This window comes from Microtus oregoni, unplaced genomic scaffold (assembly GCF_018167655.1).
Source record: "Microtus oregoni isolate MIOR12 unplaced genomic scaffold, Mior012 000046F_ref0000063, whole genome shotgun sequence".
NCBI classification, from domain to species: Eukaryota; Metazoa; Chordata; class Mammalia; order Rodentia; family Cricetidae; genus Microtus; species Microtus oregoni.
The window spans coordinates 14,081,087-14,104,803 of record NW_024543220.1 but is presented as its reverse complement, the minus strand read 5'-3'; the positions used below and the strand labels follow the sequence as shown (position 1 = coordinate 14,104,803).

At 46.8% G+C, this 23,717-nt stretch overlaps 1 protein-coding gene across 3 annotated transcripts; it reads right to left on the bottom strand.

Annotated features, from left to right (window-relative positions):
* Window positions 1-704: 704 nt before the first annotated feature.
* On the bottom strand, window positions 705-22,622 carry Kctd20 (potassium channel tetramerization domain containing 20). 3 transcript variants are annotated; one of them, XM_041634811.1, is made up of 8 exons: window positions 22,491-22,614; window positions 14,841-15,015; window positions 10,643-10,919; window positions 9,329-9,431; window positions 7,425-7,545; window positions 6,520-6,717; window positions 5,008-5,118; window positions 705-3,682 (listed from the first exon to the last, which is right to left on the bottom strand). In XM_041634811.1, the coding sequence occupies exons 2-8, from the start codon at window positions 14,998-15,000 to the stop codon at window positions 3,390-3,392; spliced, it is 1,263 nt and encodes a 420-aa protein (XP_041490745.1). In that variant the 5' UTR covers window positions 15,001-15,015; window positions 22,491-22,614; the 3' UTR covers window positions 705-3,389. The 3 variants fall into 3 exon arrangements, with proteins under 3 accessions (XP_041490745.1, XP_041490746.1, XP_041490747.1); XM_041634812.1 differs by lacking the exon at window positions 14,841-15,015 and having other exon boundaries at window positions 22,491-22,622; XM_041634813.1 differs by lacking the exons at window positions 14,841-15,015; window positions 22,491-22,614 and adding an exon at window positions 17,104-17,259.
* Window positions 22,623-23,717: the final 1,095 nt, after the last annotated feature.

Sequence of the window (23,717 nt, the reverse complement as noted above, 5' to 3'; positions counted from 1 at the left end):
AAACAAACAGATACCTGATTTGAAATACAAGCAAGCAGAGCACTGGTGGCCCCTTTCTATCTTTGTCCAGAGAGGTATTGGATCATTGCACTGTTAATACAAGATGCTGTCTTGGAGCTGATATGAGTTGGTATTCAGAGAGACTATGGAGGGCCCTCCTACCTTCAGCTTTTGTTGGACAGGTGCATGCCTTTAATCCCCGCACTAGAGAGAGGGTGGGATATAGTCTCAAGATTTCAGAGGTAAGAGCTTTCTAGTGGCTTGGCTGCTTTGCTTTTCTGATTTTCAGGTTAAACCCCAGCATCTGTCTCTGGGTTTTTATTCATGCTACACAAAGTTCAAAGTCCTTTGACTCAACTGAACCCAGTCCTCAGAGCCAGCCAGTGCTGCTAGATCTGGGAGGGCTTCGTCAATACTCTCCAAAGCTCTGACTACCATTCTACCAGTGGCTGCCTCTTAATCCTCCGGACTACTGTAGGAATATTGGAAGACCTTGTCTCCCTTGCTGCCAAATTCTAAGTTGGAGTGTGGGGTCTCCAATGGCAACTAACTGTGAACTCAAGAAGGCAGCCTAGGACAGCAGAGGGGAAGAGCAAGACAGGCTTCAGGCAAGCTCGTGTCCTAAGGTAAGGAACCCACTGTCCTGGGCAGTGGGCACCACCCATTAGTTTAGAAGTTTGTTCTGTCATTTTTTTTTCTATTAATAACAACACAAATAAAAATACTTTATTATAGAAAAAGCATCCCATATACAGGATTCCGTAAACACTGGTAGGTGAACAAGTGCAACTTCAAAAGTAAATACAAAGTAAGAGGCAAAACCTACAAGCATTTTGCCATTAGGAGAAAATAATTTTCCAGAAATGATCCCATCCAGACACAAAAGTGGCTCTGCCTCCTGGGGAGGTGGCAGTGCTCTGCTGTGCTCCCTGCACCCACCTCAGAAGCTGCAGTTTGTTTTGACTCAAAAAACAAACTCAAGCACACAGTTTGAACTGAAGTCTGATGCTCTGAACATTCATTCTCCCGAAGATACACATCCTGACTCTGAGGATGCCCCTCTTCCTGTGCTTCCCCCACAGCCTGTTCGCTGTCCCAAGGGGCTGAGTACTGTACCTAGTCACTTCAATCTTCAACTTTTGCCGTCACCTTTCTCCACCATGGAGAGCCATGTAATTTTCAAATTAATGCTATGTCTCTGTTCTCCAGGGCCTTACTGGCAGGTGTTTCTCATCAATTACACAGCATACAAGGACACTGAACAGTCAAGCCTCGGGTGTAGGTAATCTTATCTTGCTAAGATGCTCTGAGACTCTAGGTAAAGTCACTTTTTCATGAGGCTGTTTCTGTACACACAACACGACTTACTTATTCAGGCACTTGCAAGAGACACATGAGCCCAAAATCCATTTTTTTTATTGGCACAGTCCTCTCACTCATAAAGCCAATAACCAACTCCAAAGACTGTAACCCAGTCCTTAGTCCTGCAGGGAGCACTAAAGAATGTCCCAACTTTGGAACAGCAGGCAAGGCTGACCGGAGGCACCAAACTACAAATGACACTGAAATTTAGGGAAGGGTGGGGCTAAGGGTGCAAAAGGAGCCTCCTCTTCCCAAGGCCTCTGTCCCAGGCCTTCCTTTAGTCACCAGCATCCCATGGCACTGGCCAGCCTTCAGACTGCCTGCTACTCAAACCTCATGGGCTGCAGCCACAGCACGGTAACTTATTTGGGGCTGAAGGCAGTGAACCAACTCTAAAGGACAAAGAAAGGACTGCTCAACACCACATAAGCATACAGTCATACTCCAGTGGCCATCAATTAGCACATAGGAAGCACCACTGAACAAGGGCCTGGGCTGGTCACTGAGTGGACAAACATGTAGCACCAACAAAGTCAAGGCCAGACCTGACCTCAAATACAAGCCCATCAGCCTCCCAGAAGTAACTTTTGGACAGATAACCTTAACCTGTATTCTGGATGCTGGCCTTGAGCCTCACCAAGACACCACCGGTCACCACAAAAACCAGGGCTGCTTAGTTACCCTTCAGTTCTTTTCTGAGCAAGAAAGATTTCACACCAACTCCAACTGTGATGCTGCCACAAAACGAACACAGCCTTTTAAGAACATTCTTGTTCTTCAATTCTGGAGAGAGGGGTTTCTCAAACCTGAATTTTCTGCCATCAAGTAGTATACTATACAGTACTTAATGGAAGCAGACTTTAAGAAACCAACCATGTTCTTTAAGGAACTTGAAGCAAACAGCTTACATGCACCACCTATGAAGGGAAAATGTCCAGAGTGAAGGACCGACTCAAAGGTCAACTTCTACCACAAAGTAAGGTAATCTCAGATACTGCTGTCTGGCTTGACTCTGCAAACAGCCAAGGAAATGTCAGAGGAAGGGGGCTGAGGAGTGATCTGGACTGCCATATACCACACATGTAAGAGTGAACAAGAGACAAGGCCTGGACCTGACCCTGGGGAAGACAGTGGTATCATTTTCTTACCATGTCTGAGCAGCTAATGGGCAAAGAAAGAGAAAGGGGAGGGAGGGAGGGGGAGGGGAGAGAGAGAGAGAGAGAGAGAAAATGGGTTGGTATGAGGACACAAGCAGGGCCTGCACAGTTGATGATTCCATTGAGCTCACCATAGTCCTCCCTGCTGCCCACAGGAAGGTACCAAGCAAAAATCTCATCTTCAGACACCAGGTCTCCTGCCATACCCACAGCACCACGCTGTCCCTGGGTGCAGTCTGCAGGCCTGACCTGGAGCCATTCTGCCACCTAATTTCCAATTTGGCTCTGACTCCCTGAGGCCAAAGGTTGCACTAACACTGCTGGCCACCGCTCTCCTGCTGCAGACCTGCCTCCTGTGTCAGACTGTTCCTGTGTTAATGAAGAGCAGTGCTGAGCCTGAGCTCCTGGGAATTCCTTTCAGACATTCTAGCCAGATGGCACCTGCAGTACCCAGGAACTACCTTTCAATCCACCCTGGCACATCTCCGTGGCAGAGGACACCTGCCCCAGCACACAGACTGTCTCTGACATTTGGTCCTTTTGCTATTAAGCAATTTGTCTGAGGCAAAAACCCACCCATTGGGTGTAAAGGATGTGGGCTTCTGTGTCAACCGTGAGACAACAGGAGTCCACTTCCTCTCCTGCAGCTGTACAAGACTCAACCAACAGCAACAGACCCAGCGTCTGTTTACCAGGCCGGCTAAGCTGGTCGTCTGATTACCAGAGACAGACTGAGAAAGGGGTACAATAGTGATGGAGAGGGGATGGAAACAGACAGGAGGAAGCATCTCCTTGGGGTGAGAAACCAGGAGGCCAGATTGGGGGCACCCACAGAGAAGCGCTCTGGTGAAGGGCAGACCTTATTTGTCCCTAATCTTGGAAGTCATTAGAAGCCATCTGAGAGAGTGGAGCATTTAGCCGGTCAAGTTCGTCCACCTGTGGCGGGTGATGCATTATTATCTCCTGGTCTTCCAAGACGTCCTCTCCAGCAGCCACCAGATTAGTGAGGGACTTGCTGCGAACACACTGGAAATCCACATGGCGACTCTTCCCTTCCTCCTTTTCCCAGGACATCTGGATAAAGGGGCGCTGCACATAATTGTAGATAACCTCAGACCTCCCACCAGGTCTCCTCTTAATCTTTTCTTTACAGGTAGGGTACCCTGCAATGGGAAAAGACTATGGTCACAATCATGGTAGACTGTGCTTGCTCTGACATCTACTTCCAAATTCAAAGACAGAAAGAAAAGCTCTATGACAAGTGACCAGTGTCTCCCTGAGGCCCCTCTGCCCCTAGAAGGTACTGGTCTGCGGGAAGTAACAGGGATTTCCTGCCCCCCTTTTTTTATTTTTAAGTTTTTCGAGACAGGGTTTCTCTGTAGCTTTGGAGCCTGTCCTGGAGCTCACTCTGTAGACCAAGCTGGTCTTGAACTCACAGAGATCCTCCTGCCTCTGCCTCCCAAGTGCTGGATTAAAGGTGTGCGCCACGACTGTCCTGCTATTCTCCCCCTTTTATTGGAAAGGGAAGAGAAGCCACTCACTAACTCCAAGAGCCTTTAGCTGTTGGAAACAATACCATAGGACAAAACCTCACCAGGGCACAGATATTCTGTCATCTTAGTAAGGTTCTTGTGTAGAAAGCATGGTTAAATAAAAAAGGACATGTGAAATGCTTACCTAAGGGAAAACAAATGCTGTCAGATACCCAGAAGGGGCTACAGCAGCAGAGAGGCAGCAGCCAGGTCTATGCATTTGGAGTGCCTTCAGCCTCAATGGCTGGGCAGATCACAGGGACAAGGGGTTCCCTATCACCCTGTCCTCAGGTCTTCTCAGAAACCAGGCAAAGACAATGTGCAATGGAGAGGCTGAGGAATTATCTCAAAAGTTTCTTTTAATTTAAATTTCCTCAGTCAGAAACATGCAGTGCTGAGAGCCAAAGGCAGAGTGTGGCTGTGAGATAAACGGTACAGGAGCCCAGGTGGCAACCACACCTGCCCCAAGACAAGGCAGCTGCCTGGACACCCTCAGAGGACCAGGCTGGCCTCAAATCGGAGATCCGCCTGCTTCTGCCTCCCAAGTGCTGTAGTAAACACGTGAGCCACCACTGCCCAGTTAAATCTTAAATTTAAGCTGTTTTTCAAAAGGATAATTGTAGATCCCAGAAACATGTTCTTGCTCAGATGTGCCCAAGACACCTTCTGAATTCACCCAGGTCCTAGTTTCCTGAGGGGCACTGAGGACTAGAGGAAAGGCAAATGCAAGCCCAGGACAAAGGGCACTAAGGCAGGACCCTCTAGTGCATGCAGTGTAAGTGTGCGTGTCCTCAAGCTCCTGTGAGCCAAGTCAGAGGCACAGCAGCACCCAGAGACCCAACCTATCGCTGGCTGACACTTCTGAGAAGACAGGGCTTTTCTCTATGTAGTTCTGTCCTGGAACTCCCAGAGATCCACCTGCCCCTGCCTCCTGAGTGCTGGGAGACTTTAAATACCTTCAATTCCAATGCGAATGTTCTTCAGGCCCCGCTCCTTTAGCACTGTTTTAGCAACATCTCGGTTCTCAATGTACTTGAAGAATCTGTAGAGCTTGGAGCTGTAAAGAACTGAAAACAAAGTCCACAAAAGCTGGCGTTAGTCACAGAGGGAATGAGTGAGGTGACAATCAACAGGAGCTATGTAACCCATGATGGCATTCGACGTGGAACACCCACCCCCACCCCAGCAGCCCGAATACTGAGATTCCTGGACTGCTGCAGTCTGCTGGGGGAAGCTTCAGAGCGCTGATTTTAAAAGGGGAAGCAGCAAACCAGCTTACACTCGGCCTTTTGTTTTTGTTGTTTTTCCTCTCACTACGTAGCCCTGGCTGTCCTGGAACGTATGTTATAAACCAGGCTGGCCCTAGAGATCCAACTGCCCCTGCCAGGCTAAAAACCCCGGCCTTTTTTTTTTTTTTTGGCGTGGGGGGGGGGGACGGACGGACACGGAGACAATGACCACAACAGCAGTCTTATGTAGCCAAGCTAGTCTGAAACTCACATAACCAAGGTTGATCCTTCTGCCTCTACTTCCTAAATGTTGGGATTACAGGTGTCTACCATACCAGGCTTTATCATACTGTTTTCAGTGCAATTGGTATAACCTTTAGAAAAGATAATTTGGCAACGTGTCAAAATTATAAAAGCATCAAGCTTTTGACATGCCATGTTTAGGAATATCCGATAGTTGAAAGATGTGCAAAAATGCTGCTGCTTAAAACTGATCGTGCATCATCTCTGTACATAGCTTCAGTGTCTTATCAGGACAGTGAGTTATAGTATATTCATAATGGAAGATAAGCAGCCCTAAAAAGACTAAATATATAGAGGTTTTATATAAAGAGACTATAAGCAAAAGGAAACTGAGGTAGAGCAGGGTTAACACACCTTTAAGTGCTCATCCTTCTGTAAAGTGTGTGTGTGCACCATGCACGTGGGTTAGTGCATCTGCCTCTGCATGCGTGCGGGGGGCCAGAGGATAACCTGGGCCATCAGTCTGCCCGCCACCTTGTTTGAGGCAGGGTCTCTGCTTTGCCGTTCGCCGCTGCGCACTGCAGGGTGAGCTGGCCCATGAGATTCTGGGGATTGTCTCTCCTCCCATCTCACCACAACAGCTCTGAATCACAGACGTGCTACCACATCCAGCTTTGCTGTTGGGTTCTAGGGTCTGAACTCGGTCCTCACACTTGCATGCCAAGTGCTTTTCTCATGAGTAAACTTCTCAGCCCACTACTTAAGTTGTGAATTATTACCAGGTCAACAATATTTAAGTGAGAATTTAACCCCCAACTTCGGCATCTGACAGGGGAGAGAGTGGTCCCAGCAGAGGACAGACCTGTATAGGTGCCGGTTGCCCTCTAGATGCTCTGCCCATCACTTGCTATCAGTGGTGTCTGCCCTCAGGTCTGGATACTACTCTAGGCAGTGTTTCTCTAGCTGAAAACATCCACACCCTGCAAGGGCTCCTACTTTGGGAATACTCTTCCCCCATGGGTGGGGGGTGGTCTTCATCCCAGTCCACAGAATCCTCATCTGTCAGCACGACAATGTGGCACTCCCGCTCCCCTTTCTTGGCACAGCCCACCATGATGGGCAGAATCAGTTCCTCGAGGTAGTGATCAAACTGCTTGTGAGCACCATCGTTGGACAGCTCATGAAGTAAAGCACCTGGGAAGAGAACAGGTAGATGAACCCACTTCCTGTCTACACCCATGCTGCTGGGTTGGAGACTACCACTGCCACCACAACAGAGGACATACAGAGATGAGGCACTGTATGACAGAGCTCCCGTCCCAAGGTGATAATTAGATTTATATACTTAATGCTCTTCAGTGTGACCATGCTCCTTTCCTCACTGACACTCAGTACTCCTACTTGTCACAGATGATGCCATGGTCCTACTCAAGAGGGAAGCAGTAGCCCAGTGACTAGATGGTCAGATTAGATTCCTAACTTTCATTCCCGGCCTCCACTTCCTCAATGCTGAAATCACAGATCTGACTCATCATGCCTAGTATTTGGTGCTGAGCACGGAGCAACCCAGGGTCTCAATGCTAGGTGAGCACTCTATCAACTGAGAGACATCTCCAGCCTTTTAAGACAGTATCACTCTGTAGACCATGTTGGCCCTGAACTTATGGTCATCCTCTTGCCTCAGTCTTCTGAGTGCTGGAATGATGGTTGTGAGCCACACTCCCCAGCTGATTCCTTTCGCTTATTCTACTTCCCCACTACCCCTTAATGTAAAAGCAGCGATGGCTAGTTAGCAGGATGTCCACCTCTGTGCTGGTTCTCAACCCACGCTCCACACGCCTGCACTGCTAAGCACAGTGACCGTGCACTGGCTGAGAGGCAAACAGCTGCTCCATACTCACTCAGATCTTGACAGCGGATAGTGTTGAAGTCAAAGTTAATGCAGAGATAGTCACACGTGTCTCTCAGATCTGGGATAGAGATACCATCCGGACAGTTGATGATGCCAGTTTTGTAATAATCCTGTGAACAGATTGCAAAGTAGAAATGTAGGCAAAGAAATGCATGAGAGGGACTGGAGAGATGGCTCAGAGGTTAAGAGCATTGCCTCCTCTTCCAAAGGTCCTGAGTTCAATTCCCAGCAACCACATGGTGGCTCACAACCATCTGTAATGAGGTCTGGTGCCCTCTTCTGGCCTGCAGGCATACACACAGACAGAATATTGTATACATGATAAATATTAAAAAAAAAAAAAAAGAAAACTGCATGGGAATGACTCCTCTAACCCTACACACTTCTAATGCTACCGAGACGGTGAGATCTTGGAGTCAACTGCTCAGTGCATTAGGCTCCCATCTACCCAAGTTTAAGCAGATCCTGACAACTGAATGCAACTTAGAAGTTATAGACAGGAAAAATAAAGAAGGAAATGATGTGGGATATCCTTCTGTACATTATGTTGTTGCTTTTATTAATGGATAAATAAAGCTGCTTTGGCCAGTATTTCTACTCTTGTTGAATGTATTATGTTTAGACAGCTCATTAAAAATGTATGTTGAATTTAAAATTATAGAGTAATATTTATAATAATCAAACTTTTAGTCATGTTAGGGTTTCTAGATACAGAGATATATTTCAGATAATCTTCAACACTTCAAAGACTACAGAATATGGCATTTAAAAGGTTTTAAGAACTTAAACTTCTCTTGACAGTGAGATAGGTCTGCTTCTGGCAGCACCAATTACTTCACAGGGGATGATGGGGATCAAAGAGGCTCCTTATGGAGTTAGCCATTAGGGCAAGAAACTGCTTTTGCCTGGACTGCCTGATGATATGCTGTATAAACTGGACATGCAGGATCCATAGAAAAATGACTGCTGAACTTGCCAAAAGGAGGTCAGACAGTCCTTCAGGGTTCCTGCTTCATGGAAGAGTCTGCCAGACATTCTGAAGGACACTGAAGAAAGTGACTGACAAACTGCCAATACAGGCAGAACAGTCTTTCAAATTTCCTGCTTCATGGAAAAGTCTGCCAGATACTATGGGCCTTCAGAATATAGACACCACAGGTCCCAACATTACAGAAGAATTTTGGGTGACTGTCCAGGTAGTGAGATGTCTTTGTCAATTCTAGAGTTTTGGATGTTTCTTACAATGTACTTCCTGTTTAACTTAGGTAATGTATCTTTCTGGGGTCTTTGATGGAGTTGAACATAGATAGTTTTCCTTAGTTATGGTAAGAGATAAATTAGATATAAAATTTTAGACTACAAAGATAGGATAGATAAGAGTATTTTCCTTAATTTGCCAAATGTAAATACACTAAATATTATAATTTTTGCTTGATAACTGTTTTGCATATGTAATTTTACTAAGTCCTTCTGTATATATGTGTTTACTGGTTGATAAATAAAGATGTTTCGGCCAATGGCTTAGAGTAAAGCCAGGTGGGAAATTTGAAAAGAGTAGACAGAGTCAAGGAGATGCCATGTAGCCACTCCAGAAGTAAGATGTAGGTAACAAACCATGAGCCTTGTGGTAAAATATAAACTAGAAATGGGTTAATTTAGGATGTAAGAGCTACCCAGAAACACACCTGAGTGGCCAAACAGTGTAATTAATGTAGTTTCTGTGTGATTATTCAGGTCTGGGCAGCTGGGAAATGCGAAAGCAGTCTCCAATAACAAGGGAAAACAACTGGATACCAGAGACCAAGAGTCAGTCATACAACTGTGGAGCACATGAGGGTGCAACATGCAGCATGCATGCCACGGTGGGGGACGGAAAAAGAAAGAACTGCATACCAGCACTGTGCGGAACACAGTGGCACTGATCCCTTCTGCAATCTCGTACTCCCCCTTTTCATTGGGCCTCGTGAAGTTATATTCTCTTCCTGGTCCAAACATCCTGAAAGACACAGCAACAGGATTACCTCCTCCAACAGGACTCTGCAGAGGCAGCTTTTCTCCCCTACTCTTGCAGCATAATTGAAAAGCATAGCACTAGGACCTGACACCTCACAGATGAATACATACCTCAGGAAACTCCCTCAGGCAAAAGGAAAAGAAGAAAGCATCTGTCTGTGGCAGCAGGCACAGTGTAGTGGCAACTGCAGAGGAAGCTGTAGAGGCCTCTGCAGTGTAAACCAACTGAGGGAGCAGCTCCTAGTGCATCCCTTCCTGGCTCATCTTCTCTTTTGAAAAGGGCAACTCCAACAGCCATGAATTTCAGACCAGTGTGAGGCTCTTCTACACCTGACATTTTCATGAGGAGGCCTGCACTCACCATAAACTCAGGATCCGGGTTAGATTCCCAACACCCATAGAGCAGCTCACAACCATAGGAACAAGTCCCAGGGATCTGACACCCTCTCCAAGCCCCTGCAGACACTGAATAAATGTACTGCACACACATGCCTGCAGGCAAAACACACATGTTAAGAAATAAAGTGGCAACAGGCCAGGGCTTTGGCTCAATAGTGCTCGCTTCCCATGCCTGACGGGCTGGGTTCCTAGTTCAATCTCCAGCACTGCTAACACACCCCCTCACCCCACAAAAAAACAAGACCCCAAGTAGAAATGGGTGGAATGCAAATGTTTTTTCTAAAATGGCATCCTTGTTCTTGTGCCAGGTGGATCATTTCTAATATGTTTCTCACAGAAGGAAAACAACATGACTTCGGACTCAACTTAGCATCTCCGACCTGTGCAACATTTAAAGAGGGGTGGGGTGGCCAGGCAGTGGCGGTGCACAGCTTTAATCCCAGCACTCAAGAGGCAGAGGCAGGCAGATCTCTGTGAGTTGGAGGCCAGCCTTGAACTAGAGCTAGTTCCAGGACAGGGTCCAAAGCTACAGAGAGAAACCCTCTCTGGAAAACCAAAAAAAAAAGAGGTGTGGGGTGAGGCTCGGCAGCTCCTGAGATTCCTCCCCATCCAAGCTGTGCAAACACTACCTTCCCAGCATCCAGGCTCCTACCAGCTGTCCTAGCCTTCCTCACTGAAGCATGAAGGGAGGAAAGCCAGCCCTGTGCCAAGTTCTGTGCAGCATGGCATCTGATGTGAGGCCAAACACCTCTCCTCACAGGAAACGGAGTGCACACAGAAGGAAGCCGTCATTACCTTCCCAACATAGTATCCGGATGAGCGGTGAAAATCTGAGGGTTCACCACAAAGCGTGTGCCATCTACAAGAAGCGTCACTTTTTCTGGGGCTGGGGAGTGAGAGCTACCTCCGAAGCCTACGCCGCTGTTCCCAAATCTCTCTGAAACAATGAAGGGCTCATGGCTCCGCTTGCTTCCAGTTTGGAAGCACGAGCCCTTGCTGCTGTCTTCAGGAAGTGGCATTATGTGAGGATACTGAAGGCTTGCTGGCTGAGGGGCATAGTCAAGTGCCAAGTCTGAAAGAGCAGACAAATAACAAAGTAACTAAAGCGCAAACTTCTGGAGAGAAAAATGAAGCCATGTCAGTTCTAAAATAAACAAAAACCTAAAGCCATAAGTTCACAGGTAAAATGCCAGCCTAGGGAAAATTAAAAACAAAACTAGACACTCTAAAGCAAGGGGCAGGCAGATCTCTGAATTTGAGGCTAGCCTGGTCTACAAAGCAAATCCAGGGCAGCAGACAGGGTTACAGAAAAACCTGTCTTGAAAAACCCAAACCAGTAAAACAAACCACCACCACTGCTCACAAAACTAGAGCCTTACACTTACTGCATGTGTGTGATATGCAGTTGACAGAGATTAAAGGCAGAAATGCCCACACTTTAAAGTGATTGAAATTCCAGAGTAAACTAAGTGCAGTCAGCAGTGAAAGACTGGACGAAAGAGCAGGGCTTATGTGGTGTCCTAGCAGTCTCCTGCCAATCCCCAAAAGCTGGTGTTCAGAAGCAACCACTTCCTACTTCTGTGGAATATCACTTTAACGACGCAAAGATGTGCTACATTTGTTTGTGCGGCATTTGTTTAATTACATGAAGATGCGCTGCTGTTTCACCTTGCCTGCCTAAGGAACCTGATTGGTCTAATAAAAAGTTAAACAGCCAATAGGTAAGCATGAGAGGGATAGGTGGGTCTGGTGGGTAGAGAAGTGAGAGAAAAGAGAAAAAGGTAGAAAAGACACATCCAGGGCCAGAAGGCAGGCAGCTGCCAGCCAGATCTGAGCAGCAGTGAAAGGTATACAGAAGGAAAGGTAAAAAGCCCGAGGCAAAACAGAGAAACAGACTCAAATAAGAGCTAAAATAAAGCCAGGCATTCACAATATCAAGTACTGGTGTATTAAGTGTTGATTTAGAAGCTGGTAGGTACCCCTAAGGAGTCTGGTACATACTTCTGTTTCATTTCCACCTCTAAGTAATATTTACATCCCCTTGCTCTCTTAGCTGAGATTTTGTTTGTGGATTGAGTGTGAATGTGTTCAAGGGCCCAAGGAGGCCAGATGATGAAGTCAGATCCCCGAGCTGGAGTTTCAGGTGCTTATGAGCCACCCAACCTGAGTGCTGGGAACCCAACTCAAGTTGTCTGAAAGAGCAGGATGCATTCTTAGCCCAGTACTGTCTTTGAGACAGGATCTCGTGTAATCTAAGCTAGCCTTAAACCCTCTTGTAGCTGAAGATAGCCTTTGATTTCCAGTCCTCCTCCCTCTACCTCTGTGTGCTGGGGTCAGGGCAAGTGCCATCACACTCGGTCACACAGGGCTGGGTCTGTGTGCCAGTGCCTCGTGCCTGCCAGGTTCCTGTGCTGTTTACTCTAGACTCAGCTACAGCCCGAGCACTGGTATCTGCATTCTAGGAACTACTGTGTGCTAAAACTCAATTTTCAGACTTCAGGGCTGCTTTTTTGTTTTTTAATTTGCCAGAAAGAATGAAAGTCTTAGCCGGGCGGTAGTGGCGAATGGCGAATGCCTTTAATCCCAGCACTTGGGAGGCAGAGGCAGGCGGATCTCTGTGAGTTCGAGGTGCCTGGTCTACAAGAGCTAGTTCCAGGACAGGCTCCAAAGCTACAGAGAAACCCTGTCTCAGGGAAAAAAAAGAAAAGAAAAAGAATGAAAGTCTTTTTCTTCCCAGAACAGAGCATTCTCACTGCGTTAGAGAATCCTCGTGGCCCCACCCGTATCAGCATTCGGTCTACCAGACCTTGCTGTCAGCTGCAAAGCCCCACTGCGAACTGGCATTAGGATTTACTCTTTATTTTTTTAATTTTATGTGCACTGGTGTTTTGCCATGGGTGTCAGGTCCTCTGGAACTGGAACTACAGATAGTTGTGAGCTACCATGTGGGTGCTGGGAATTGAACCCAGGTCCTCTGGAAGAGCAGTCAGTGCTCTTAACCCACTGAGCCATCTCTCCAGGCCAGGATTTACTCTTGGAATCTCATTTTTTTGTCCTATCACCAAAAAGCTATTTTTCTTTAAATTATTTATTTGAAAATCTCCTCTACTTCTGAGACAGGGTCTTGTAAAGCCTAGGTTGCCCTTGAACTAAAGCTACAAGCTGAGGATGACAATGAACTTCTGATCCCTGCTGTTCCTTCCCCAGTGCTGCCATGTGACACAAGTGGTTTACATGGTCCTGAGGACCAGCATGTAAATACCAAGAGTACCGTGACAGAGCACAGGCCGTCTCTGGTGGGCCCCCAAACAGTACATCTTCAAACTTCAAACTCAGAACCTACGTAAAGGTGGGAAGAGAGAACTCCATAAAGTTGCTCTCCAATTGCCTGTGCATGCCACAACACACATAAAACTTTATTAACAAGGAGCTCTTCCCCAGTCAGTGGAGTATTTGCTTAACATGCTTAAAGCCCCATGTGTGACCACAGCACTACTTCAGCACTGGCAAATTGGATCCAGGCAGGGGAATCTAAAGTTCAAGGTTAGCTACCTAACAAGTCTGAGGCCAGCCTGGGCTACTGGAGACCCTGTCACAAAAAAACAAAAGCACAACAGCCACCCCCCAGAACAAAAACAAAACCCTAAAATCTTAACGAAAATGGCTCTGGCCAAATTAGACCATTTTGTAACCTCTGCTCTAACGAATATACTATGAGCTGGATAGATGGCTCAGTAGTGACTAAGAGCATTGCCTAATCTCCCAGGAGACCTGGGTTTAATTTCCAGAACCCACAAGGTGGTTCCAATCATCTGAAACTTCAGTTCTAGGTGATCTGATGCCCTTTTCTGGCCTCCATGAGCACCCGATATGCATGTGGTTCCAGACATGCATATAAGCAAAGCACCCATACAAAATAATGAAAAAAAATTAAAATATATATGTAAAAATTTGTATGAATTTGTACTCAGTAAATGGTGGTTACCTTTTTAAAGTTATAGGCTGAAAAATAAGATAAAAAGTCCAGCCAGTTAAAAATTAGCCAATTGGGGCTGGAGAGATGGCTCAGTGGTTAAGAGCGTTGCCTGCTCTTCCAAAGGTTCTGAGTTCAATTCCCAACAACTACATAGTGGCTCACAACCATCTGTAATGAGGTTTGGTGCCCTCTTCTGGCCTGCAGACATACATACAGATAGACTATTGTATACATAAAAAATAAATATTAAAAAAAAATTAGCCAATTGAACCAGGTGTGGTGGCACATGTTTTTAATCCTAGCACTCAGTAGACAGAGATAGGCGGATCTCTGAGTTCAAGACCAGCCTGGTCCACAGAGCGAGTTCTAGGACAGCCAGGGCTACACAGCAAAAAACCCATCTGGGAGTGCGGGGGGAGGAGGAGACTACCAACAACAAAAGAAACAGAACCCCACCAAAACAAAAAAACCAACAATACAAATAAACCAAGTTCCAGCTTAAGAAACAAAAAGTTATCAAGGTTACCCGAGAGTGAGGTATGATAGCAGATGCCCGTCACTGTAGTCCTCAGGAGGCGGAGGCAGGAAGGCTGCTCTGAGTTCAAGAGCACAGTCTACAGTGACACAGGCCTGTCAGCCACAGTTAAAGACTCCACGGAAGCCCACCCACAACAGCTTATCAGGAACTGTCCCGCCATCCACACTGATCCAGGGCCCTCTAAGGGAGGACGACCATGGACAACTCTGTTCATTCCTTTACAAGCAGAGCTCTCAGGGAGTGAGGGTCTCATATTACAGCTGACATGGACCACAGCAAGGTCAATGTGCCTCCTGACTCCAAACTCCCAGCTGTTTGTCTTACACACTTATGAAGGTGGATGGGCCAGGCTGAATGTCAGCTGAATCCACCGTGAAATGCAAGCCAAGCCAATGAACTGACTATAGATATGCTCAGGTTGAGAATCTGCCCTCCTCCTGAGCAGATGTTTGGGTGTGAGAAAACCCCCATCGCTGTACCTTCACTCCTGGTAGCTAGGGGATAAGTGACAATATGAAGTCCAGAGGACACCAAGCTGCTGCTTTCTTTCTCTTGAGTGGCAGCTAAGGTCTCATCTCCTAGGCAGCTGAGCTCTGGCTGCAATAACCTGTCGCCATCACTGCCCTGGTGAACATTCATTCTTAGAGAGGAAGCCTGGAAGACAAGGAATGCGTATGATTTAGAAATCATGAAACTGGGGCTGGAGAGATGGCTTAGAGGTTGAGAGCACTGACTGCTCTTCCGGAGGTCCTAAGTTCAATTCCCAGCAACCACATGGTGGCTCACAACCATCTGTAATGAGATCTGGTGCCCTCTTCTGGCCTGCAGGGATACACATGGAGGCTGAACACTGTGTACATAATAAATAAATAAATCTTAAAAAAAAAAAAATCATGAGACTGGCTCCCAGGGACTTCTGGGGTTTGTAATGGTTGGTTAAAGACATCTATGACATCAGTGGATCTAGATGGCTTTGACCAACCACTACAAATTGGTGAAGCTGCTACAGTAAACATTTTTTGTTTTGTTTTGTTTTGTTTTGAGACAAGGCGCCACTACAAAGGTCTCTCTTGCTAGCACTGGCTGTTCTTGAGCTCAGGTCTGAGAGCTGAGATTAAAATCATGTGCCACCTGGCTATGCACTATGATCTCTACATACTAAGTGGTGGAACATAATTTGGTGTCACTCGTGACAAAGTGACAAAGTGACAAAGGTGGCAAAAGGGATTCAATAGCTCAAAGTCTGCCTCTGGTTATTATTTGGGTTTTCTGTGTGGCCCTGGCTATCCTGGAATTCACTATGTAGACCCAGCCACCTGACTCTGCATCCCAAGTGCTGGGATTAATCCACTCAGCCCTGCCAATATTTTTTTTAAAAAATGGCATATGCATGCCTGCAACAATTAAACATCCAAAAATCACAACCTAAAGCCATACTAAAGTGAGTGGTGGCCAGCACAGATGCTCAGAACCACTCAAAGTGCAGAACACACAGCAGCTAATGCTTGGCTGGAGAGAAGACCTCTATATCAACCGCCACCCTAAGGATGAGGACAATAGGAGGTGGAGAAGAATAGAAGAAGGGGTGGAGAGAATAGGAGAACTGGAAGGTGAGGGTCATTATGAAACACACATGTCCTCAGCCAGACAAGACTGCTGCACACATGAACCCTAGCAGCTATGGTCACCTACACAAGATCAAGTAAGTTGAGAATTCTAGCATGAAGTAGGAGGTGGCCACAGGCAGGATGCCCATGCCCAGTGGATGGTCCCATGGGCAGCATATCTAAACTCGAAGGCATGAAGTTGGAAGGGACCGGGGGAGTGGGAGGGAAAGAACGAGAGTGAATGTGACCAAGAGACATCACATACACAAATGAATTTTTCAGACTATATAAAAATAACAGCAAATCAACGGCGCTGAAGAGACGCACAGTTAAGAACGCACACCAGTCCTACAGAGGCTCTGAGTTTGGTTCGCAGCATGCACACGGAGTGGCTCACTTCTTAACCCTAGCTACAGGGGATCTAATGCCCTCTTCTGGCACCCATAGGCCCCTGCACTTACATGTACATAGCCACACAAACAAGTATACATAATTTAAATACGTTAATAAAACAAGTGAATTTTGACTTGAGCTACTTAAGTTCTCATTTTTACCTTCCCTTTCTCCATTTTTTTTTAATATCTACTTTTTATTTTATGTGTACTGGTGTTTTGCCTGTATATACTTTGTATGAGAAGGTGTTGGAGCCCCTGGAACTGGAATTACAGACAGTTGTGAGCTACCGTGTGGGTACTAAGAATTGAACCAGACAGAGTCCTCTGGAAGAGCAGCCAGTGCTCTTAACTGCTAAGCCATCTCTCCATTCCCCTTACCTTCTAATTCTTTTTTTTTTTTTTTGGTTTTTTGAGACAGGGTTTCTCTGTGGCTTTGGAGCCTGTCCTGGAACTAGCTCTGTAGACCAGGCTGGTCTCGAACTCACAGAGATCCACTGCCTCTGCCTCCCGAGTGCTGGGATTAAAGGCGTGCGCCACCATCGCCCTGCTTACCTTCTAATTCTTACACCCACCCTTAAAGCATACTGGCTATAAAGCTTACCATGTCACTTCTCCCCACAAGCAGCCCACAATCCCTTACACACACACACACACTCTCTCTCTCTCTCTCTCTCTCTCTCTCTCTCAAACACTCAGTCCTCCAGGCTGATGAGGAAAACTGAAGCAAGCCTGATTCTTACCATTTTCCTCTTCAGAAAGCAGACACTTTAGAAACAATTGCCAAGAGGCTGTATATAAAGCCAAGCAGAAAACAGCAGCTAGGAAGTGGCGACATCAAGCAAACATGCCAGCCTCACGGTGCTGTGGGAGACTGGAAATATTTATAGGGTCCTTTCCTGGCAGGCAAAGTTTTCAGCAGGGAGCCTGAAGTAAGAATTCCAACAGGAATGGTAAGCTCTTCTGGTAAGGAATGAGACAGTAAACATTCTAGGTTTTGCAGGCCACACTACTACAGTGCAAAGAGCCATCAGCAATCACAAATGAGTAAATATGGCTGTGTTCTACTAAAGCCACTGATAAACAGGCACAAGTCAACAACATCCTGCTGCTCTGGGTACAGAAAGTCTGACAACTGCACCCAGGACTGCAGAGCATCATTTCCAAGCATTCTTGGAGACTTGGCTAGAGCTGAACATGATTAGGCAACATGGCCTCATACATTTAAATGGGCTGACACTACAGCTATGCTCTCCAAGTACAGGGTCACAGTAATCAGCAACACAAACCGAGATCTGCAAGTGTTAGAAAAAAAAAGCGACACACTTCGGAGTTATCCAGGTTAAAAGGGAAAGGAAATCCCAACAAGACACAGGAGTGGCTCATGCCTTTAATCCCAGGCTGGGGAGGCTGAGGCAGGCAGATGTCTTGAGTTCGAGGCCAGCCTGGTCTACAGAGGGAGTTCCAGGACAGCCAGGGCTACACAGAGAAACCCTACCACAAGAGGAAAAAACAGGAGAACTATTTTCAACTGAATGACAAAACACAACACAGGCAACCTTAAGTCAAGTTAAAGGTCAACAGTTTTAATAAGCATACTGGAAAAGAACCAAAACGACAAAATGTTCTTAACAAATACTTCCTCAATCCCAAAGAATATATAGAAAAGAAGGGGAGAAATTAGAGAAAGAAAATGTGCCAGGGTGTTGTACCACACTGTGTCCCAGGCTGTCTCAGAGAATAAAGCCTAAGGGGGGGTGGGGGTGGATGAGGCAGTGCTGTCAATGATAGAGAACTGACCCAACTTTAACAGGCCCAAAGCCTGGGTTCTATAAACTGATAGTTTACCAAATTACGGAGTCAGCAGGTAAAGGCACTTGCCCAAGCTAACAACGTGAGTTTGGTCCCAGAACCCCAGAGAGGAAGGAAAAACTGACTCTTGCAAGTTGTTCTCCCAGTCGGGCAGTGGTGGCGCAGGCCTTTAATCCTAGCACTAGGGAGGCAGAGGCAGATGGATCTCTGTGAGTTCAAGGCCAGCCTGGTCTACAGAGTGAGTTCCAGGACAGGCTCCAAAGATACACAGAGAAACCCTGTCCCCAAAAAAAACAAAAACAAATAAAAACAGATAAAGAAAATCTATAGGAGTTCTAAAATTCATCGAGGAAAAAATGGTGATAATGGTTACACAATCTATGATTGCAGTAAAAACCACAAGACTGTACTTCCTAAGGATGAAGTGAGATACGTAAATTCCCTCAATGAGAAATCTTCTAAAGGCGCACTAAGTAAAGAGCTTGTCCTGACTACCACCCAAGGCTGTCTTATGGCCTCCACATGCATGGGCACACATGAACATACACCTGTGCCTGCACATACAGACATAGGCACAGAAATAAAACTCAAACTACTAATAAATTACATGTCTGGGAAATATGGTAAATTCTAAAACTCTGAAATCTGAAATGCTTCAAAACCCCCAAACTTTCATCTTAGATATGAAACCACTAGTAGAAAATTATACACTATAAAGTTGTTTCATACACAAAAGTATTAAAAATATCACAAAATACCTTTAGACCATGTGTATATAAAACAAATGACTTTCGGGCTGGAGAGATGGCTCAGAGGTTAAGAGCATTGCCTGCTCTTCCAAAGGTCCTGAGTTCAATTCCCAGCAACCACATGGTGGCTTACAACAATCTCTAATGAGGTCTGGTGCCCTCTTCTGGCCTGCAGACATACATGCAGACAGAATATTGTATACATAAAAAATAAATATTTAAAAAAAAAAGAAAAACAAATGACTTTCATGACATAAGTCCTATCTCCAAATATGCAAACACTTCCAAATTCAAAACCATCTGGATTCTGCTACACAATATTCTGTATATGGGACACCCAAGCTGTATCTTTGTGTGTGCATGGGTATACATATCCATGTATGTTTGTGGGGGCCAGAGGTTGACATCTGGTGTCTTGCTCTAACACATTCCACCTTATATTTGAAGACAGGCTCTCACTAAACAGCAGCTCACCAGCTGACGAGCCTGGCTGGTTAGCCTGCCTTGGTCTTACTGTCTCCACCTCTCAGTGCCGCATTTGGCTTTCCATGGTCCCAGGGATCTGAACTCAGCCCTCATGCTTGCACAACAGGCACTTTACTGAGACATGTCCCCAGTCCCCCAACCTGTCTTGGGAACACAAATATGACCAGCATCACAAACTTGGAAGATTAGTAGTTACGGCAAAAATTAAATTTTTGGATGAACATACAATTCAAAATAAAACAGAAAATAAAACAGAAAATAGTCTTAAAAATCCTAGGGCTTTTTTTTTTTTTTTTTTTGAGGCAGGGTTTCTCTCTGTAGCCCTGGCTGTCCTGGAACTCCTTCACTAGGGTGGCCTCTGCCTCCTGAGAACTAAGATGGTATTTGCCACCCTGCCCAGCTTAAGTCCTAGTAACTTAATCACAAATATAATAAAGAAAATTCCAACACCAAATGTCCAATTGGCAAAATTCTCCAACACCCCCCCCCCCCTTTCTTTAAGTCTCTTGATACAGGATTTCTCTGTGTAACTGCCCTGGCTGTCCTGGAACTCACTCTGTAGACCAGTCTGGCCTTTGGAGATGCTCCTGCCTCCACCTCCTGACAACTGGGATTAAAGGCCACCACTGCCCGGTCTCCATCTTTTTTTTTTTTTTTTTAAGTGTGAACTACACATGATTCTTTCTCAGAAAACAAAATGGGCTGAAGAGATAGCTCAGTAATCAAGAGCCTCTTGTAGACTTGGATTCCGTTCCCAGCACCTACATCCCAAGGGATCTAACAACCTCATCTCGAGGGCACAGCATGAGTTAAAGGTATATAATGCCACACCTGGTAGACATACATGCAAACCCCAACCTAATACCTGACAGTGACAACAGCAGCCCAACACAACTGCAGACGCTCTGGACACTGCCGTGCTCGCAACTGCTCAACGCCCATCTCTATTAACTCTTTCCTAAAGCCAATGTTTTCAAACAGTGAGCTGGCTTTGCCCGCTTGCTCTCCCTCGCCCTTTGGCTACTCATCTCCAGCTCCTGACCTCTTGGCACTTTCATCCCTCACGAACAGTCAGAACACATTCCCCAGGGTCCCGGGTTAACACTGGCTTTGTGGTCATGGGAAAGTCTCTCCACTGTCTTCACTTTTTTCTTCTTTGCACCCTTTCCCTTTCGAAGCCGCTAAAAAGATAATTAAGAGGGAAGAACAGCAGGCTAGGGACCGTCTCATCTCTCAGCCTTTCGTGTTGCAGACCAAACCTAGGGCCTCACACGCAAGCGGAGCAGGCACTCGACCTCATCTCGGGTTACTTCCCTGAGAGATGAGGACGGTATGAGGTCCATTATTTATAACAGGGTCCCTCAGTCCTTTACGTTTCCCACTTACATCACTGAACACTCCAACAGTTCTCTTCCATTTCCCACTCCAATTAGCTACAGAAGCTTGGGAGGTCAGATCTGGGGCAGATGCGAGAAGATGATCAGTACTACAGCACAACATTTTGCATGTCGTCGTTGTCATCATCATCATCAACAACAACTCATCAGTAAGTGAAGCCAGACATCCAAAAAGACACGAAAGCCAAAAAAAATGCCAAAAAACTACGGCTACTTTATTTTAAGGCCACCTGTGGAACCTATCTGAAGAGGCAATAAGAAGTAGAAAACACCTTTCAGCAGATGTGGAGGTAATCCAACCCTCATTTCTGCCAGAGAGCAAGGGAAATCTGGGCCATATTTGGGATACTGCTCAGAAAATGGCCTCAGTGTTTTGCATAAGATAGGCATTACTCAGACATTCAGAAAGTGAAGAACCAAACGCCCATCTGCTGGTGTACATCCCAGAGAACTCAAGACCGACAGGCTATGGGAACTTTGCGGAGCTGGTACTGTGGGGTGAAGACAGCTGGGGAGGGAGACTCGACCTATGGGCACAGCTCACGCTCTGATGCTCCTAGCTCCTAGCGACGGGCTCCGGAAAGAAACAGGGCAAGTTAGCCAGATACAAATGATCTTTCTCCTACCAAGGCAATAACAGGATATGTATGAAAGCCATTTCCTACCCTGATGTCAGGGTTCCAGAAAATACTATCCCTTCTCACACTGCCTTCCGGAGTCAGGACTTCTCGACTCCTGTCTGGTTACAAGCACCGAGAGAAGTAAGTCAACAAAAAGGGAAAGGCACTGGACAGTTTTTTTACTATTCTCAGGCCAAGCTAATTCTGGTTTCCCAAGGTCTGGTCCGGCTTACCAGTGCTGCCCAAGTGAGGGGGTGGGTGCCTGCTCACACTGCCGACTCAGGGGCCCACCCAGATGTCTCGAATCAGTTTCTGAGAGCCGTGTAGAGCCCTGCAACCTTTAACGGGGGCAAGCACGTTTGAGACCTGCTACTTAGGGTTTGTTTTTATTCTTTAGGAGTGGGGTTGACGTTCTAATTCAAGAGTCACCACAACTAGGAAGGGGAGCAGAGAAAAATGTAGAGCTCAATAAAAATCAATTAAAAAAGAGATTCACCACAACTAGTATTATTCCAACACTTTGGGAGACCATTCAAAAGATAAAAATATATCAAACTTCTTGGTAACTAATGACTTATCAGCAGCCGGGCACCGTGAAATGCATCTTCTTAAGCCGGCCAAAGAGCTCCTTATTTGTCTTGTTCGTTTGCTGAATTCTCATTTATAGGATGAGATTTAATTCCAAATAGTAAATCGGCGCCCAACCCAGGAATGTTCAGAAAGAATGACAAATGCCCACGAAGGGAACTTTTTTTTGACGGCACAAGCCTGAGACTCTGTCTGCTCTAAAAAAATAAAAGTTCTTGTTACTGGCAAGAAAACTACCGGTTCTGCAATCGGCCTGCGATGACGACAGAGGGGCGACAGGCCCCGACGGAAGGGTCCAGAGTCCCGTGGGAAGCGTGACCAACCTTCCCCAGCCCGGGCTCCCCTCGAGGCCGCGCCGCTCGCTCGCCCCGGGGCCTTTCTCCTCAGGCCGGGGAGGAGCCCGCGCAGGGCCCCAAGGCCGCCGCTCCGCGCCCGCCGCCATCCTCAGCCCGCCCGCCAGGCCCGGCCCGCCACTCACCGGTCCCCCGACGCCGCGCTCTCGGCCCCGGAGCCCGGAAGCCGCCCGGGACGCAAGCAGCCGCTGCCGCCGGTTCCCGCTGAGCTCCGGCCACCGCGCGTCCCCGCCCCCCGCCCGGGCCACGCGGCTGAGTCACCCGGTCCTTCAAGATAAGAGTCCCCCACCCCCGCGCGGGGCACGCCGGGAAGGCCGCGCGGGACGCCCCGCCCCCCGCCGCGTTCTAGGCCCTAGGCCGGGGCCTCGCCTGCTGCGTCCGCCGAGGCCGCCTGCCTCCGCCCCGGCTGTCCGCAGTGCGCGCCACCCACGATAGCGTCATCCTATGGAACGGAAGAGCAAGCCCCGTCTAGGCCAAGAGAAGCTCGGCCGCCCCAGGACTGCTCACGCTCCCTGAATTAACGAGCCTCGCCTCCCCAAACGTTTGTGTGGTGGAGGGATAGGAATTGTAGCCCAAAGGAAGAAAAAGAACAAAAGAGAAATGAAAAGGAAAAAGTTTTTTTCTTTTCAACCTTTGCGTTTCACGGATCAACCCACTATAGCAAACCAAGTTCCATAGGCTTCACATCGCCTGGAAGCAAATTATTAGAAAGCTGGTTGTGTACCTGTAAATGTGTCCGTCGTGGGGAAAACCTGGAAGGAGGAAAGTGGCTTCATCACTCACTGTCACCGGATCCGGTGGGCTTTTGTACTTCAAAAAGTTATCAGACCGGTTGATTATACAATCACAAAGATTGCACAAACTTCATTAATTAAAAAAAGTCTCAGTTATACACATAGTTAATGCCTCAATTGAGGGCCCTCTTCCCAAGTGACTCTAGTTTGTGTCAAGTTGACCAAAACAACAACAAAAACAAAACCAGCCAACATAGCCATCTCACAAGTTGGAGGCCAGCTTGGGCTACTCGAGACCCTGTCTCAGACAACACTAGACTTAATGACCTAAAACAGTGAACTTCGAAGGCGCTGAAAAACTCCCACCTCGGCATTTCTGATAAAAACACCTGCTGGGTGGTGGTGTTGGCGCACACCTTTAGATCCCAGCACTCAGGACGCAGAGACAGTGGATCTCTGAGTTGAAGGCCAGCATGGTCTACAGAACTAGTTCCAGGACAGCCAGGAACAGAGAAACCCTTAAAAATATACAGAAACCACCTGCCTACCAAGAAAGCCAACATAGTAATGAGAACATCCACTGTGATCACTAGGCCTTGGCACCACCAGAAACACACC

What these genes read in the sequence shown, in the direction of transcription:
- Kctd20 (XM_041634811.1), bottom strand. Translation starts at nt 15,000, where the DNA reads ATGAATGTTCACCAGGGCAGTGATGGCGACAGGTTATTGCAGCCAGAG. An exon ending in CCTAGCTACCAGGAGTGAAG is followed by an intron (nt 10,920 to 14,840) that starts GTACAGCGATGG and finishes CTGCTCTTTCAG; the next exon opens with ACTTGGCACTTGACTATGCC. An exon ending in GGGGGAAGAGTATTCCCAAA is followed by an intron (nt 5,119 to 6,519) that starts GTAGGAGCCCTT and finishes CTTTGTTTTCAG; the next exon opens with TTCTTTACAGCTCCAAGCTC.